Below are 18,489 nucleotides of genomic sequence, written 5' to 3'. Positions count from 1 at the left end.
AGGGCTTATTAGCAAGAGTCTGGCAGAAATACTTTCTCCCCTTATGTCTGAAAATTGCACTACAGCTAGACAAAACTCTGTCAGCAATAGACGCAATCTACATAGACTTCTGTAAAGCCTTTGATTCAGTGGTACACGACAAACTACTCCTAAAAATAAAATCCTATGGTATCTCTGGACAACTGAATAACTGGATAGAAGCATTCCTGGCAAACAGACAACAAATGGTCAAAATTGGGAGCGTCCTATCAAATTCTGTACCTGTCAATAGTGGTGTCCCCCAAGGCAGTGTTCTAGGACCAACTCTCTTCATACTCTACATAAATGACCTCTGTGATCATATTAAGAGCAATTGCGTTCTTTTCGCTGATGATGTAAAGCTGTTCAATACCACAGACAATACTGCTACCCTACAAAAAGATCTTGACTATGTATCAGAATGGTCAAACAAATGGCAACTTCAAATCTCAACAAATAAATGCTCTGTCTTACATATTGGCAAAAAAAAATCAGAAAATAAAATACAACCTGAATAGTCAAGATCTTGTTGATGACCCAAGCTCTGTAAAGGACCTTGGAATACTCACCTCTAATGATCTAAGTGCTAGAGCCCACTGCAACTTCATAGCCAAAAAGGCATTAAGAGTTGTTAACCTAATCCTACGTTGCTTTTTCTCTGGTAATATCACACTACTAACCAGAGCATACAAAACATTTGCTAGACCAATACTCGAATACAGTTCATCAGTCTGGAACCCACATTACATATCTGATATTAGCACAATTGAGAAAGTCCAGAAATATTTCACAAGAAGAGTTCTCCACTCCTCTACTCGTTGTAGAATACCTTATGCCACCAGACTTGAAATTCTAGAACTAGAAAACCTTGAATTACGCCCGTCTTCGGTCTGATTTAAGCATGGTATATAAAATCATACATTGCAATGTCCTACCTGTCAATGAATACTTCAGCTTCAACCATAACAACACAAGAGCACACAATAGATACAAACTCAAAGTTAACCGCACCAAACTTGATTGCAGGAAATACGACTTCAGCAATAGAGTGGTCAATGTCTGGAATACTCTACCCGACTCTGTAGTTTCTTCCCCAAACCCCAAAAACTTTAACCTTAGACTGTCTACTATTGACCTCACCCCTTTCCTAAGAGGTCTGTAGGGGGCGGCATAAAGCGCACCAACATGCCTACCGTCCCTGTCCTATTGTTTCTCTTATTCTTCTTTTATTTTTCTTATATGTACCCATTTCATGTATTCACAACTATGTATACACTTATACTTATTATCTTGTAAACAATTGGCAAATCAAATAAATAAATAAATAAATAAATATATGAAATAGGAGCAGCAACTAAATATCTACACTTTAGAAATACTAGCCTGGCTTTAAGAAAGGAAGACTCAGAGGGAAATCTTAGAGGCTAAGCAGATTCATGTAAGATAAGATGATATTTTGTTTTATTTTATTATTTTATTTTATTTATCTCTTTTCCTACTCACCATCCACAGTCACATTCTTCAATACTTCTTGGAGCTGCTCTTTGGTTAACGGCACCCCCATGTTGGACAAAAGAGACTCTACATCTTCCACAGCAACTTTTTCTTCTATGTCACCTAAGTGGCAAAATAAATTGGCTGAAGGACACATTCTTCAGAAAATTAATCAGCCAACGTAGATATGTTCCCTCCCTTTTCCTTCTTTAGTTCTGGACAGGGTAGCATTTCCCCACAGACCAATGAGCAATTGGGTTATTTGCAGCTTCTGCTTGAAGAGTAGGGGGCAAGATGGCAGTTGTGGCCCCGAGGTTCTCACATAGATGTGTCGGTTTTGCTTGTTCTAGGATTGGGAGGCTGCTCTATGAATTGCACTGTTTGTCAAATGACCTCAGGTAACACTTCAAGGTGTAGCAAGACGCGATTACCATATATAAAATCTTTTGTCGTGTAAAGCCAGATTGACTGTCTGTCTCTAATAATTTCTATGTAGGCATGTTCCAGGCCCCATCAATTAAATAATGTTATCTATTAAAATCCAATAAACACGCCTTTTTTAGTAGAGTACAATTTTTGGATCAGACTCTCTCCAAAGATCTATGCGGCTCCCATCCTGATTATGTTTAAAATGTCTTTGAAAACCTGGCTTCCTTCTTAGGCATGGGGAGCAAATAGGAATTTATAGGTTACTGTGTTTTATTTTCTGGACTTTTATATAGGTATTTTCTTTGTCTTATTGAGCGTACTTTTTAAATAGTGTACATCCTGTAAATTTGGCAATTAAATAAATAATTCTTATATCTGTGGAGCCCTTGCTGCTCTCTGGTGGTTTTCTTGTAGACATTTCATTAACAAGTTAGGTAACATCATCAGTGCTAGCTTTGTATCTAAGCCACCACTCACCATTAGGTCGAGGTAACTCCTGCAAGACTCTAAGATTCCTTGTGAATTCATTCAGGTTTACCGTTCCATCTAATTTAAGATTACAGAAATGATAAATGATAAATGAGAAGACCTGGATACCACAAATGGAAAATGCATTTTAAACATTTGTTCTTACATTAACAAACAGTAAAATTTTTAAAAGGGACTTTTTAAACTTTTATCTGGGTTTCACTTTCAGGTAATTCCACTATAAAATCCATAGAGATTTCCTTTGGCTTCGTTTTTCAATTCTTAGAAATGGAGATTTGGAACTATGAGAAACAACAAGAAAAGACTGCAAAACAAGAAGACTGGGACAAAGAAGAAGCCATCTTTAATGAACAAGTAACTCTATGTGGGGAAGAAAAAGGAAAGGAGGGGGAAGAGGATGGAGAATTTAAGGCTTAAAAAAACAACCAAAGAAGAGAAAAATAATTTGAAAAATAAGTATAATACTGGAAAGCAACAGAAAAGGGGAACACAGAAGAGGGAAGTAGAGGTAGAGAGACAAAGGGGTAAAAGGGGAAGGGAGAAGAAGAGAGGGAAGAAGGAAAGGAAAAGAAGTTACAAAGGTTCGGAGCAAGATATAAAGAAATAGGACCTATTTAGAGATAATGGGTGAAAATTTGAAAGGGGGATTCTGTAAAGGTACATGAGATTGTGTTGTTATATTTGAAATAGAAATAACTTTAGAAAATTGGAAACGACATATGATTAGAATGAGGGATAGAATGGTTAGTGTAACTTAGTGAAATGTTTGTGAATAAAGTAAATGAAATAAAATAAACGAGAAAATTGAATTAGGAAGGAATGGGAACACTTTAATGAGTCAATGTTTTATAAAAGATAAGTGGGGGAATTGATTATGGAAAGTTTATAATTGTTCCCATAGAAGTATGATATTTAATTGAAAAGTAACGTGAAAAATCTTAAGACTTTAATGAATATTAATATTAATGCTAGAATTAAATTGGAATGGAATGTTGTTTTAATTATATACATTTATAATTTTTTCTTTTTTTTAAAGAATACTGTGTGTAGTTTAAGAATGTACCAAACAGAATCCGAATGGAAGCTATGTGTTATATCGAGTGTTATAATTTTAGGGGAAAGATATAAAGGCGTCATACTCCAATCAGTAACTACAGGAGAAATTTTGTTTAATGAGAAAAGATAATAGACAATTGAAACAGGACAGACAAAAAATATAAATATAATGATTTGAATTGAGATGAAATAAATACAATAAAATTGAGGAAATTAAAAGAGGGGAGAAGCTATGTAGAAAATGTAAAATTGTAATAAGATATGGAATAGAATATAAAAATGAGCATGAACCTGAAATTGTGTCTGCACGAAGAAATGTAACCCAGGATTATGCTGCTTTCAAAAAAGATGTTTTAATTTTCTTTTTGTGAAAACTCAAATAAAATTTACAAAAAAAAAAAAAAAAATCCATAGAGATTTCCTTCCATGGAGCCGTTGGTCTAGCCACATTTTGTAGTAAGCCTGCTGGTTTACCAGGAGGCCATTTGGCTGAGGCACAAATAGGACAACTAGCTACATAAGTCTCAATGTCCTTTTTCAAGGTAGGCCACCAAAATTGCCTTTTAACTAAGTGTAAGGTTTTCACGAATCCAAAATGACCAGTGGCTTTAGAGTCATGAACTTGCTGTTTGGTTTCTCAGCTTCACTGGCACATATAACTTGACCCCCACCCATGCCAATCCATCTCTAACCGTACAGTTATTTGAGTGAGCAAGGAACCAATCATCAAGTTTTAGAGCATCTCTTAACTGTGCAGTCAAATCATTTGATAAATCAACCTCCTTCTTTTTCTGGGCTCTGGTACCACTGGAGCTGCCAATTGTTTGGTTGGGACAATCGGCCGTACCACTTCTTGGCGAGCACTATTATATTGAGGTAATCTAGATAAAGCATCCGCCATGAAGTTCTTCCCCCCTGGAATGTACTTCAATGAAAAATTAAAGTGCTTAAAGTACTGCGCCCAGCGAACTTGCTTGGAAGATAGCTTCCGTGGCATTTTCAAAGCCTCCAAATTTTTATGATCCGTTCACACCTCAAATGGGTGTTTTGCCCCTTCTAAGAAATGCCTCCAGGTTAACAGAGCCAAACGAACTGCAAAAGCTTCTTTTTCCCAGATGGCCCATCTTCTTTCGGTTTCCATTAGTTTACGGGAAGTATATGCACACGGTTGCAGAGTCCCCATCTCGTTTGCTTGTAGTAACACCGCCCTGACTGCTATGTCACTCGCATCGGCTTGGATTACAAAAGGAGTGTCCATGTCCGGGTGCTTGAGTACTGGTTCAGCAGCAAACAGTCATTTCAGCTTCTCAAAAGTGGCTTGACATTCCATGGACCACTCCAGGGGTTTATTAGGCTTCGGTTTCACCTCCCCTTTGGTTTTTAGGAGATTTGTGATAGGCATTGAAATCTTTGCAAAAGCAGGGATAAATTGACGGTAAAAATTAGCGAATCCCAAGAAACTTTGAAGTTGTTTCCTGGTGCGGGGAGGGGCCCATTCCAAAATGGCACAAACCTTCCCCGGATCCATTTCTATGCCATCATGTGAGATGCGATAACCTAAATAGTCAATTTTTTCCTGGTGGAATTCACACTTGGACAACTTTGCATACAGCTCAGCAGCTCGAAGTTTTTCCAGAACTGACTGCACTAGTTTCACATGTTCATCACGAGTCTCCGCGTAGATAAGAATATCAACAAGAGAAACCAACACCCCTTTGTATAGATGTTCATGTAACACCTGATTGATTTGCATGAATACTGCAGGGGCCCCCTGTAGGCCAAATGGAAGAACGTTGAATTGGAAACAACCCATTGGGCAGTTAAAAGCAGTTTTCCATTCATCCCCTTCCTTAATTCGAACCTGGTAGTATGCTTTTCTCAAGTCGAGTTTTGTAAAAATTTTCCCTTTGGCCAAGTGCGCCAACATATCCTTCATCAAGGGGAGGGGGTACACGTTCTCCAGTGAAATAGCGTTCAGGTTTCTATAGTCAACACAAACGAAGGGAACCATCTTTCTTTTCACGGAACAATACTGGGGCTGCTACCCGAGGTCTAGCGGGTTGGATGAAACCACGTTCCAAATTCTTATCGATAAATGACTGCATCTCTTCTAGCTCCCACGGTGTCATTGAGTACAGTTTTGGTTTTGGGAGTTTCACCCCGGGTATAATTTCAATACTGCAATCTGTTGAACGATGGGGGGGAAGCTCATCCGAGGCCTTTTCACTGAATACCTCCTTTAAGTCCCAATATTCCTCCGGAATTTTCTCCTCCCCCTTCAGGTTCTCGGTGCCAGTGGAGGCCAGTTCAGTGGGATTCTTGAGTTTCGGTTGAGATTGCCCCTCCCCTTCTGGGTGCTGGTCAGTATGTATGCACAATGACCCTCTCCTCCAATCAATGTGGGGTTCCATTTCCGAGCCAGGGCAACCCCAATATTAGGGCCGCTCCATCCCAGGAGCCACAATAAAACACAAAGTCTCTCTATGCTTCCCCATCGTCATTTCTATTGGTTCCATTATGAAATGTGCAGGGCCGCCCCAGCTACCGATCCATCCAATTGGCAAAAGGCTATGGCGTTTTTAAAGTCTTCAGCCTTAAGCCCATTTTCTCCACTACCTCCGAGCTGATTACACACCTTGTGCACCCAGAGTCTAACAAGGCCAGCATTTCCCCCTTTGGCTCCCGGCGTGGTACCCTTAATCTCACTGGAATGGTCATAGGACCCTTGTTTGGACTTACCAATGAGTCATCTTCCAATTCAGATTCACTCTCTTCAGAAGAGGTTGGAGTTCCCAGCTCCTCTCCTTTCAGAGGGGCGATCTCTACAATCTCCTCTGCTTTAAGCACCATTTCGCGAGGCTTTCCTGGTTTTTTTTTCAGGTTTTCTTCTTCCTCCTGATGCCCCCTTTGGTTCTAGCTTGGCACGGCAATCTGCAGCCTGGTGACCTTCCTTCCCACATCAGAAGCAAGCAGTGGTCTTGGGTTTTGCCGCCATTCCTCCCTTTTGAGGTTTTAAGGCTTCTCGAGGGCTGGTGGGGGAGGATTTGCTCCAACCAAAAACCCCCGGCGTCTGTTTTGGGTCAAATCAATTTCCACCTCTGGCGCCAGCATGTACCACAGCTGCAGCTCACTGGGGTCTCTTCTGGCAATACAGCTTTGATATACATAGTCATTCAACCCATCTTTAAAAGCTTCTATGAGGGCTCCCTGGGACCAGCCTCGAATATGACATGCCAGCTCTCTAAATTCCTGGGTGTAGTTGGCCACTGATCTCCGCCCTTGATTTATGGTCTTCATCCTAATTCTGGCCTTAGGTTCAGCAAGTGGGTCTTCAAACCTGGCCCGCAGCGCAGTCATGAACAGGTTATAATTCATCAGCTGAGGGGCATTATCATTATGCAAAATCACCATCCACTTTGCAGCTGTTCCCTCCAGAGCCCTGGTAACACATCTAACTTTGGCTGCTTCTGAGGAAAAATCCCCTCCATATTCCTCCATATGGCTCCAGACTTGTGCCAGGAAGAATCCTAAATCCTTGGGATCCCCCCCCCATATTTTACTTCCAACGGGGGCACCTTTGGAGTTCTATGTCTTCTGGCAATTACTCCTCCCGCTGGGGGCCCCTGGGCTGCTGCTGCCTGTTGCGCTAGCCCAGGTTGATTTATGGGGGTGGCTGCTCTGATTCTTCTGGCTGGGGCTGCCTCCCCCTCCTCTCCCTCATACCTTTGATCAGTTTGAGGTTCTCCGATAGCTTCATTTAGAAGATGCATGGCTTGAGTTAGTAAAAAATTCTTTCTTTCCTTCTCTTGCCATGGCTCCTCTCTTCCACGCTGACGGGTAGTGGTCACTCCTGGAGGAGGCTTTTCCTCAGGATCCTTCCAACAGACTCCCAGGGACCATTTGGGTTTTACAGCTGGTTTTTCCTCAAGATTTAGTTCTGCTAACAAGTCGGCTTCCCCTGCTTCCTCTAGCAGCAGAGAATCTTGTCCTCCAGTTGCTCCCAGGTCTTCTTGGTCGCTGGCTGGATTTGACATTGTGTTCAGATCCCCTCGGAAGAAAATTTATTATTTCTCCGGGTGGGCTGGTAATGTGGAGATTCAGAATAATGTCAGCTGGTGCTCCATTCAAAATCCAAGAAAGAAATACTTAGACTCTTTTAATCAGAGAAAAGATATCTTTTACTGGAAATCAAGTGGTAGCAACAAAAGAATTCTGAATCTGAGAAAATGGGTGCGTAACTCACATATACAAAGTAATGGCAACGTTCCCACCCCCAATAGTTCAATTGGTTCATCCAATTAAAAGTTGTGTATATCATCATGTGGGCATCTCCAGGTGGTGATGAGGCTTCTGTCCGTTGACCTTGACATAGTTTGATAAAGGGTTGCAGCTGCACAAAGCATAGGATAGAAACCTAAGCAAGAATGTACCCCACCCCCCAGCTTATACAGTTCTGGTTTGTAACACCTCCAGCTCACTTCCCATAATCATTTCCCCCCCCTCCCCCGTTACTTATGACAGCGAAAGAAGCAAAGCAAAGGGAGAAAAATCTTGAAGGCTGACATGGACAATGAAGAAAGAGGAAACACCACTTCCGATGTGAGGCATTATTACTGTATTGGAGGGTACAGTGTTGGAGGATCAGAAAGAGATGCTTTGTTACTCTCCAGTTTTGGGACACAGGAAAAAGACAGATGTGGAAAGAGAGCTACTATAAGTACCCCTGATTGAAACTAACTAACCTACATCTGATTAAAAAATGGTGCAACCAGGTTCCCCTCAATGTGCTTGACCTGTAATACCCCAAATTTTCATGGTGTACCCCTGAGAATTTAGGACATTGTATTTCTAATACATCTGGAAGTCATCAGATTGGGGAATTTGTTTTGAATCCATCTATTTCTTAGTGCTTTAGAGTAAAACTGGAGACATATGGGTATAACCTAAATAGGTTTCCAAGGTTATCCATGAGACAAGGTACTGAATGTGTTTTGAGAATCCATTTTATGCCCTTTAAATTAAAAAAAAGTTAATAATAAGAAAGCCAGTTTGATAGTCAAGCCTCGAAAAATGTTGTAAACACCAAACAGTTCTGATGAATGTTGGAGCATTGTCTTGCCTATGAGGTAATTTTTTTAAAAAAAAACCTGGGAATTCTTCCTGCTTAATGTTCATGAGTTCCTAGCCTCCCTACTTTCAAGTCTCTTGTCACTTAAATATATATCCCTATACTTCTTACCATCAACTGTAACTTGCTCAAGGGCTTTCTTTGTTTCCTCCTCTGTTAAAAAAATCCCCATGTTTTTCAAAATGGAATTCAGATTTTTAATGGGAACCCTATTTCCTGTAAAAGAAAATGGAGGAGGAGGAAGAGGAACAGAAAGAGAACAGCATTAGGAGCTTCTGTGGCGCAGTGGTTAGAGTGCAATACTGCAAGCTACTTCTGCAGCCAGCTGCCTACAATTTGGCAGTTCAAATCCCACCAGGCCCAAGGTTGCCTTCCATCCTTCCGAGGTGGATAAAATGAGGACCCAAATTGTTGGGGGCAATATGCTGACTCTGTAAACTGCTTAGAGAGGGCTGTAAAGCTCTATAAAGCGGTATATAAGTCTAAGTGCTATTGCTATATTACAAAGAATATTCAACTATGTTCAAGTATTTATGTTCAAATATGTATATTCATTTATGACACTTCCATACTATCACTGTTTTTAATTCTGAAACACCCGGAAGCAGATAAATTGTTTCTACAGGTAGTCTTTCTTTAGCAACCACAATTGCCAACTCAGATGTTAAAGCAGTTGCTATTTGGAACCGTGGTTTTTAGTCTGGCATTCATTTGCTTTACAGAACTGGTAGGTCATGCCCTGCTGTTCAAGGCAGTCACTAAACAAGGATCCCTGTCATCTTTCCTTCCTGCTGACCTAAATAGCTGAGAATAAGGAGTGAAAATTACTGCCATAGGTTCTCTCACCCTCATAGTACACAAAGGGGAGGGAAGAATGGCCAGTTTCAGGATATTTTGCCAGCCTGTTGTGTTGAAGAGAAAAAAGAAATTGATAGAACACTTCCCAATTTCTATTCTGTTTGTTTATTTATTTATTTATTTATTTATTTTATTTATTTGATTTGCCAATTGTTTACAAGATAATAAGTATAAATGTATACATAGTTGTGAATACATGAAATGGTTACATATAAGAAAAATAAAAGAATAAGAGAAACAATAGGACAGGGACGGTAGGCACGTTGGTGCGCTTATGCACGCCCCCTACAGACCTCTTAGGAAAGGGGTGAGGTCAATAGTAGACAGTCTAAGGTTAAAGTTTTTGGGGTTTGGGGAAGAAACTACAGAGTCGGGTAGAGTATTCCAGACATTGACCTTTAGTCTAGGCTAATGAGGATTTGCTGCTGAACCTCAGAAGCTGGGGAAAAGAAACGTTCCCTCTAACAGGGAAAGAGGACCTTCAATATCTAGCATTGTAGTTGGATCATTTACATTGCAGTTGAGTTGGAAATCAGGTTTCCCTACAGTAGAAGAAAGCCATATCAAACTTCTGTATCCCTACAGCATAAGAACTGTAGAGATACAGAAGTTTGGTATGGCTTTCAGACTGATTCTGCAATATCCTTAGGCAGAAGGGTCTTTAACATTTCTATAATTTGTTTCATTAAGTATAAAATGAAGAGAAAAATCAAATTATTATTTTAATATGAGTATAATTGAGAATGTTGTTTGTTGCTTTGAAATGAAAGATAAGATCTCACCAAATTTAGCAGAACTACATAAAAAAGAAGAGTTTGTATCATCCTCTCAGTTGTGGTACAAACATTTTCAGCATATAACCTTTGAGAATCTTCTGCAGCTCCCAATTCTTTATCAATTTCTCCCCCCCCCCAATTCTATTGATCAGTGTTCTAATTCCTTATTCTTATCCTCAATTACTCCAATTTTTATAGCTCAATAACGTTTAGTGCTAAAGCCATAACAGCTTTCAAGTATCTCATGAAGGCAATTTGCTTGTGTGGAGGTGGTTTTGGCAGAGGCTGCCATCAATCAGACAAGGTGGCACCATCATTATGCCCTTCACATGGAATCAGTTTTACTCCCATGTTTTAGCAGAATAGTGTGTGTGTGTGGGGGGGGGGGGTTGTCACCCTGTTTTCCTCAGAGTGAGTAATTTCCCTATGTTTAGCTTGAAACCACCATCAAAGCCAGAGCATAGAATCACTCAAAGTAGTAGTGCAAGATTGGAAGATGTAGAGAGACCTGGCCCAAAGAATTGCCAAGAGTAAATTCATTCATATTAATAATTGAAAATGTTCTAATTTTAAATCACAATTTGCAAATATAGAAAGAATTTATTTGAAACGCAAAGGGAAAAGTGTTTGTAATCTTTTCAATCAATAATAATGAGAGCTAAAATTGTAACCAGACCCACAAGTTGTTTGAAACTTACTATCAGCTTCAGAAAATCTTCGATTGTTGGTCAATGCAAACATAAAATCTTTCATACTCAGTGTCCCATCAGCTGCAAAGAAATAAACAAATTAATGAAAATTATTGAAAGTTGGCAACACAGTAATATTGTATATCAATTAATAAATAGTTTAATCATTTAAGCATCTTTCAAAATAAATTGTCAGTTGATTGTTAGAAAAAGGTTCATCTGAACATTTTTCTTCCCATTTATTTATCATGTCCCAGAAAGTGGTGCCACTTGGTAAATATTCTGAGTAAAAAAGCTAAGCAAGATTGAACCTGGATGGAGATGACCAGGGCATTTTAATGATCAAAGTTAAACCAAGAAATAAACAAAAGACTGGAAAAAGTAACTGCTTCCACCTTGTTGCGAAGAAAACTAACATGGATATTTTAGAAGTTGAATTTCATTCAAGAGAATGTTCTTCTAGTGCTTTGAAAGTAAAATAGATTTTAAAAGACACAAGAATGTTAGATATTATTCAATATGTCACAGGTTTAGTTCTGGAATCTTTTACTAAATTAAAGCTTGTAAGATGATTATGATTTAGCTTGTAATTTCAATTTGCTAATAATTTTGATATATTTAGATTATGCATGCTGGAGACCAGCTATTCTGGAAAAGTCTTACTGTTTGTGGTAACATATTCCAGTGCTTTCTGGATTTCATCTTGAGATAACTGAAGGCCCAGAGCACACATGATGGAATCCAACTCTTCATATTCTATTTTATCTTGTCTGATGCTCTTCAGTGTTTTCACTGCTTTTTCCATGTCTAAGATAAGAAGTAACACGATGAGGCATCCAAAGGCAACAATCTACAATAAAACATGTACGATTTATGAAAAGGGATATTCTTGCCTCCAGCTGAAGAGTATCGCTGTGTGAGTAATAACATCTTCATAAATTCTTTCAAATTCACCATCCCATTACCTGTAAGGGAAAGCAAATCTTATCAGAGAAAAGAGAAATGAAAAATAATACATAGACATTTATACATGCAGTCAATTTTATATCAATTTGTATTGACCAACAAAAATATTAACATCTTCCAGATGCCAAGATTGAGAAATATGAATCTAGATTCATGTTCAGATACAGATGGGACTAACGAGTTAACAGTATAGTTATTTAGCTGACACTTAATTACCACTGGAGCAAGATTTTATTTTAAATGCTTGCTTCTCACCATAAATATCCAACCCATGATTCACTGTACAATGCACGGTGTCCTGTTTGATTCAGGTGTAGGAAAGTTACAGATGACCCTAGAAAACTAAATTCTCAGTTGCCCTGACATTTCACAGTTACAGAAAAGAATAGTGTTTGGTTTATATTTTGAACACATAATTACTCATAGAAAATACAGTTTGATTTGTATTATGTTTGAGCACTAGAAATGTTCAATACACAAAAGTACACATATAGATTACCAGTACATACATTACCAGGAACTGAAAATGTGCAAATAACATAATTTGGTGCTTCAGAATCTGGTTTAAATAATGCCAAAACATTGTTTTGGCAAACATTGCCAAACATTGTTCTATGTTTTCTGGAGTATCATATTCAGGATGCTTGAGAATATGTTGGGAGAAAACTATCCAAATGTTTATTACTTTAAAACGTGTGTTCATAGACATTCAAACGGAATGGTTCTAACACTTTATCAGAAAAAAATCAAATATGTAGACCACAAACATTTGAATAGAGTAAGTCCTTACTATCTACTGTCATGTTCTTCAGTGCCTCCATCATGTCCTCCTTGGTTAAGGTGATGCCAATAGCAGCCAGCAGATCTTTCATCTGAAAAATCTCAACTTTATCTCTATTCATTCTGCAGAGAATGCTATAGGTGCCATGAACTGTTGGAAATAGAAAAGTTGTTTAATTAATTTCAGAAATAAGTAAAAACTTCATTTGCTTCTTACATGATCAATGCACTGCTGCTAATAGATACTTTGCTTTCTGATTGCATCACACTTGTGTTGAAAGCACGGAGATGCTTCCAGATTAGATGGTGACATTATCATTGCCTGGGGGAATGACTGGTTGGGGCTTCTTTCATGTCCTTGTTAGTATGCCTACCAAAAGAGGATCTATCTACTTGTGTTTGCACACTTTCGAACTGTTAGGTTAGCAGGAGCTGGAGTGAATAACAGGAGCTCATCCCATCACATAGCAACCCTCAGGTCTCGAACCCAGGCTTGCAAATTATCAACCCAGCTTTCTAACTGCATGAGCCACCATGCTCCTTACTTTCTGAATAGTCTGCCCTTCCTGTAGCACCATCTATGAAATGGCTAGCCTAGAAAGATGTACAACAGATTGTCAATGAGATCTGAAAAGCCAATCGAGTTTTACTGTTTATTGCAGGTCATCAATGTTAGTATATTTAACAGTTCAACAACAAGATTACACACAGGACAATTGCATATTTGTTGATTCTGTTATTTAAGAGTGAATTTCTTCCTATTACCATCAATCTACTTAATTTAGCTATAATTAACTTAGCAAATGATTAAAATTATTTCCAGCTTTTAAAACATAAAGCTTGTTCATATAAGAACAAACAAGGAACCTATTTTTCCCATACAAAGTAGAAACAGCTTTAATTTTAGCAGCAGAATTTAGGTTTTCAGAAAATGGGAAAATAAAATTATTTATTTACTACTGCATACACTGGGAACTCTGTTATCTTTTGACAGTTCCTTTTATTGTTTGCTTCCCTGCTTTTGATTATGTGTGTGCATTTGACTCTTCTCACTAATTACTTGCAGAGCGCATAGTGGCTTCCACTTACGTGAGTTTTCAGAAAAGCGTTCATTTGTTGTCACATTGACTAAGAAGTCCTTGAAACCGAACTTTCCAGTTCCTGAAAAACCAAGTTTTTCTATGCTTGAAAAAAATCAACAATGCCAACCTTTTGTTGCATCCTATAATATAATCCCTGGATAATTTCTCAAACTTTTAAGAAATTGCTAATCATAATCCAAAACATGGGAGAGACTACATATGCCTTGAGATTAACAAGCAAGCGATTCAAATAGAGGATCCAAGAGGCTGGATTTTCATGCCAAATATAAGCAAGAACTAGCCAATCACGTTTTAGGCTAACAAGGTGTGCAAACATTGATACATTTATGATCCATGTGATTCTAAAAAATTGACTTAAATGAATAAACTATGGTGGGCATGTTTGGAAACTTTAAATAAATATGTTTGGAAACACAAGCTGGTGAAGATGACCCCTTTAAACTACTGGGTGATGTATCAGGATAATACTTGGCCTCCCTCTCCCAAAATGGATGTCCTCCAAAAATTCTGTATGTGGACTCAAATTCCTCAAATTCTCAGCACTGGGCATGATAGCTGAAATTTTCTGGAGTTGATTCTGACATCTGAAGGGTGCCCAGAGATCTAATATTTAGACATTTGAAATGGAACAGTCACAACAATTGAAATTAACAACTAACATTGGAAAACTTGACTATGTTAAGTTTTCTATGAACTTTATACTGGGGAATATAATATTTGCTACATTTTATGCCACGTGGTTTAATCTTTACTGCTGGAACCTTGTTGTTGCCTACTTTCTGTTGGATTTTTGCCACAGGCAGACTTTATTAGCATTTCACAGCTCACAGCTTTGCTACAGAATTTTAAAGTGAATTTATTTATTTCTTATTTGAGATGGTTGGAAGATGTAGAATGAATGAGCAAGAAGTACAGACTCACCAGGTATGGAAGTACCCTTTAATGCATTTTGGAGCTCTGTGGTGTCCAACGTAACTCCCAGAAAATCTAAAATGGACTCCAATTCTCCAGGATCAACAGTCCCATCCTTTATCTTGCTGAAGGCCACAACAGCAGATTGAAATGCTATCATAAGAAAGATCAAGCACAAGCTTTAAAGAAAACCAAAATACTTCGAAGGATGACTGAAATGGAAATTGCGCAGTCACAAAAACCTCTGATTCAAATATATTTACAAATGGCAACATTCCAGTTCTACCATTCAAACTCATTACAAACTTTGCATTTCTAAACAAACAAAACATTACAAGCCCCTGTGGGTTATAGCTGCCCACTTAATTACAAGGTATACTGAATTTTAGGACAGAGAGTGATGAAACAAAAAGAATAAAGAGAGGAAAGTAATAAAATACTTTTTCAGCTGAACTATTTTCTGTATGAAATATTCTTCCTGGTACTTGGACATATCTCTCTTTGCTTTTGCAAGGAGATAAAAAATATTGTTATTATGCTAAATACCTGAATTTTCTCCCTGCTGATATTCCATTATTCTTAGCTGTGATTTTCACATTTTTAATTTCTGAAAAAATTACATTGCTTTGGGACTTAGAAATAAATAAATATTTATTAAATAATATACAATAAAATATAGTTGATGTAATGTGGTGAAGCAATAAAAAAAAAATATTTTTCAAAGTGAGAAGACTCATAATAATAATTAATTATTGCATTTCAGATAATCTGAGATTATACTTTGGAAGCTATTAAAACATTTAATTCAACTTTTAATGTTTTTATAGTTCTGTTTTGCAAAAATAGATCATGCCACTGTTGTCTAGAAGTGTTATAATTTTCTCGAAAGGTAATCTTAAATTAAAATTTGCCTATGTGAACTGGTGACTTTGAAGTGACTGTGAATTTGCTAAATATAAAAGTTAATTTGCTGCTACAGTGTTGGCTTAGAATGGACAATAAAGACACTTAAGTGGTAGATAGGTTTTGCTTTTTAAAATCAGGTATCAACAGTAAAGGAACCAGAAGTCAAGAAATAAGTGTACTACAGTCTAACATAACGTAGGATAGCAATGAAGGCCTTGGAAAAGACATTTGAATCCTGTGAATGTATCTCTACTTTCAAAAATCATAATCATGCTGTTAATGTTTTTCTCCTGTAACATTCTATGGAAAACAATGTTAAAAAAATAGTATATAACAGTATTGACATTTTTAATTGTGAGAGAATACTATGGACAGATAGGAAAACACATCAATCATAGAAACAAACCAACCTAGATTTCTAACTTGAGGCATAAATGACCAGGCTCTAATTATTATGCATAATGGAAAGACCCAGCTCCCTTGGAGAGTCCATAATGCTTGGAAGAAAAGGGCAGAACTGAATGACAAGTAGCAAAGTGGTTGGACTCAGTTAGAACAGTCATGCACCCAATTTGGGTGATCCATGGACTAAAAACTGACTAGACTAAAAACAAACCATCCTGGGGAAGGTCTGTTTATGTGGTTTACTTACACTTAAAACTCACAAGCAAACCACATGCACATTGCAAATTTATGGGTTAAAATTGTCCAGGTATAATAGGACAATTTATTACAAATCTTTCACAAATATATGGTTTCCAGATGTAAATTTCTACTGTCCAATTTTTTTAAAATGTAACCACCTTGTTTTCTACCTAATCTTCTGAGATGCTTATTATTTTTCTGTTCAATTTTTCATAGCCCAGTGCTATTTTGGGGGGGTAGATTCTGTTCAATGCTGTAAAATATTCTGTTTGGATGATACCACTTTCAAAGACCTCAACAGTAGATTATTTTCAACATCCTGAGACAAATGTTCATCTCCTACCAAAAGTAATGGCTGTGTTTTTAACAACCTCACCTAAAGAGTCCCTGAAGTAATGCATCTTAGGAAGAGTCATCAGAAAGTCTTTTAGATTTACAGTCCCATCAGCTGGTAGAAAAAGAAGATACATGAAAAATCCATTAAATCACAAAAATGTGTGGTCATAAAAATATTCCTAGATAAGGGGTTGGATTGTTAAAGAAGAATTGTTATGAGGCCTTGAACAAATTTATCTGCCTATATCTTCAAACTCATAAAGGACTTTCTATGTAATCAATAAAACGTTTTGTGATTAAAAATAATGTGTTTTTTTTTAAATCACATTTGTGGCTATGCAGTTTTTTCTATCAGGTGTTTTTAATAAACAGTGCTCATGATCAAAAGTTAACATGCTCAAGTTCTTGAAGAATATCTACAAATGTAAATCTTTATTGATTTTTCTGGAAAGGAATTTCAAAATATATAGTGTGATATTCTTAACCACCACCACAGCTTGCTATATTTTTCCTAATAACCCAGATATTGAACTTACCAAACCAAAATATGGGCTTAGTTTCACTTTATTAAAAACAAAACAATTTACCATCCACATCGATATCATGAAAAATTTCTTGGATTTTTTCCTCGGTCAAATGAAGACCCAACTCGCCTATAGTGTCCTGCAGTTCATTTTTATATAGCTGGTCACCATGCATTTTATCAACAATGGTAATGACATGCTGTAAAACTAGAGAAAGATGAGGAAAAAAACAATGTTTCAAGGAAACATACTGTACTGTAAAGAAGAGGCGAAAATACCCTAAGGGAATTTCATCCACCTTATATCTGCTGTCTTATCTCAAGAGGAAAGTAGAGAAATGATTAATTCTAGAGGAATGTAGTAAAATGAACACAAAATCTGATGCCATCCACAATATTTTATAGGCCTGAGTCTACTTGGTAAAAGACATGAACAAATGGTAACTACCAGACCCCAAGACCTTTAAACCAGGGATCTCCAACCTTGGCAACTTTAAGAACTGTGGACTTCAACTCCCAGGGAGTCCACAGTTCTTAAAGTTGCCAAGGTTGGAGATCCCTAGTTTAAACTATGCTTTAAAGTTCATTAGACTTCCACAAAGCGGGGGAGGGGAAAGGAGGGATTCATAGGGCCAGATCCTTAAAGTCCTAGAACCTGAATACTACTGAACCCAGAGTGAGGAACCAGAATATGGCCCAATTCAAAAGAATGCAAAGAACTAATGGAATTTTAGGGAAAAATAAGGGCCTACAAATCTTGTTGAGTCAGTAACTGAGGGACTCTACATATAAACCCTAATACTTTGAACTGGACTCTGACTAGAAGAAGGGGCCCACTAAAAGAAGTAGTATTTTTACACATACCTGCTAACTAAAAAAAAATATCAGATTTATTTGATCTTACCTTCCATTTCAGTAAAATCTTTTGTTTCACCCAGTGCTAGCAAAAACTCTTTGAAATCTATTTCATCATTTTCTGAAAAACATTAATGCATAGGACACTTCTGGGAAACAGGAAAACATGCACAGGAAAGTACTCCTTATTGTTTGGTGGGAATTGCCCATATTTTAATGACTACATAAAAATGAAAGAAAACTTTAAGCTGGTACTAACATTTTTATATTCCCTTTTCTATTAGCAGGGTATTTGTTATATTATATATTTCTTTGTGGATTGCAAAATAATCTTACTTAGTTAAGGATGTGACTTACAATGCTTTCGACCAAACCTGTGATTGTTTTCACCCTCAACTTTTGTGCATTTTGGAGGAGACTGTTGAAACTTAAATTATGTAAAATAAAGTTTATCTCTTAATTCTTACTTTAAAAAAAAAGACAGCAAAGAGCGAGAGAGAAAAGATAAGGCCACAGAGATAAATCG

The 18,489-nt window shown here is 37.5% G+C and overlaps 1 protein-coding gene across 1 annotated transcript in view; it reads right to left on the bottom strand.

Annotated features, from left to right (window-relative positions):
- The window catches only part of LOC113422078 (uncharacterized), a 131,558-nt gene that overhangs the window by 55,813 nt on the left and 57,256 nt on the right, over positions 1 to 18,489 (bottom strand). Inside the window, exons 31-40 of the mRNA XM_087947337.1 lie at positions 18,013 to 18,084; positions 17,173 to 17,316; positions 16,626 to 16,697; positions 14,708 to 14,851; positions 13,773 to 13,844; positions 12,694 to 12,834; positions 11,831 to 11,902; positions 11,601 to 11,744; positions 10,947 to 11,018; positions 1,522 to 1,635 (exon numbers count right to left, since the gene is read on the bottom strand). Of these exons, the coding sequence (XP_087803463.1) occupies positions 1,522 to 1,635; positions 10,947 to 11,018; positions 11,601 to 11,744; positions 11,831 to 11,902; positions 12,694 to 12,834; positions 13,773 to 13,844; positions 14,708 to 14,851; positions 16,626 to 16,697; positions 17,173 to 17,316; positions 18,013 to 18,084 (1,047 nt within the window). The remainder of the gene's footprint in view (positions 1 to 1,521; positions 1,636 to 10,946; positions 11,019 to 11,600; positions 11,745 to 11,830; positions 11,903 to 12,693; positions 12,835 to 13,772; positions 13,845 to 14,707; positions 14,852 to 16,625; positions 16,698 to 17,172; positions 17,317 to 18,012; positions 18,085 to 18,489) is intronic.

Source organism: Notechis scutatus, chromosome Z, assembly GCF_049901735.1.
Source record: "Notechis scutatus isolate UNSWTSFEM ecotype Mainland chromosome Z, rNotScu1.2, whole genome shotgun sequence".
NCBI lineage: Eukaryota > Metazoa > Chordata > Lepidosauria > Squamata > Elapidae > Notechis > Notechis scutatus.
Note: the sequence above shows the minus strand (reverse complement) of the source record. Positions and strands in the feature narration are given on the sequence as shown.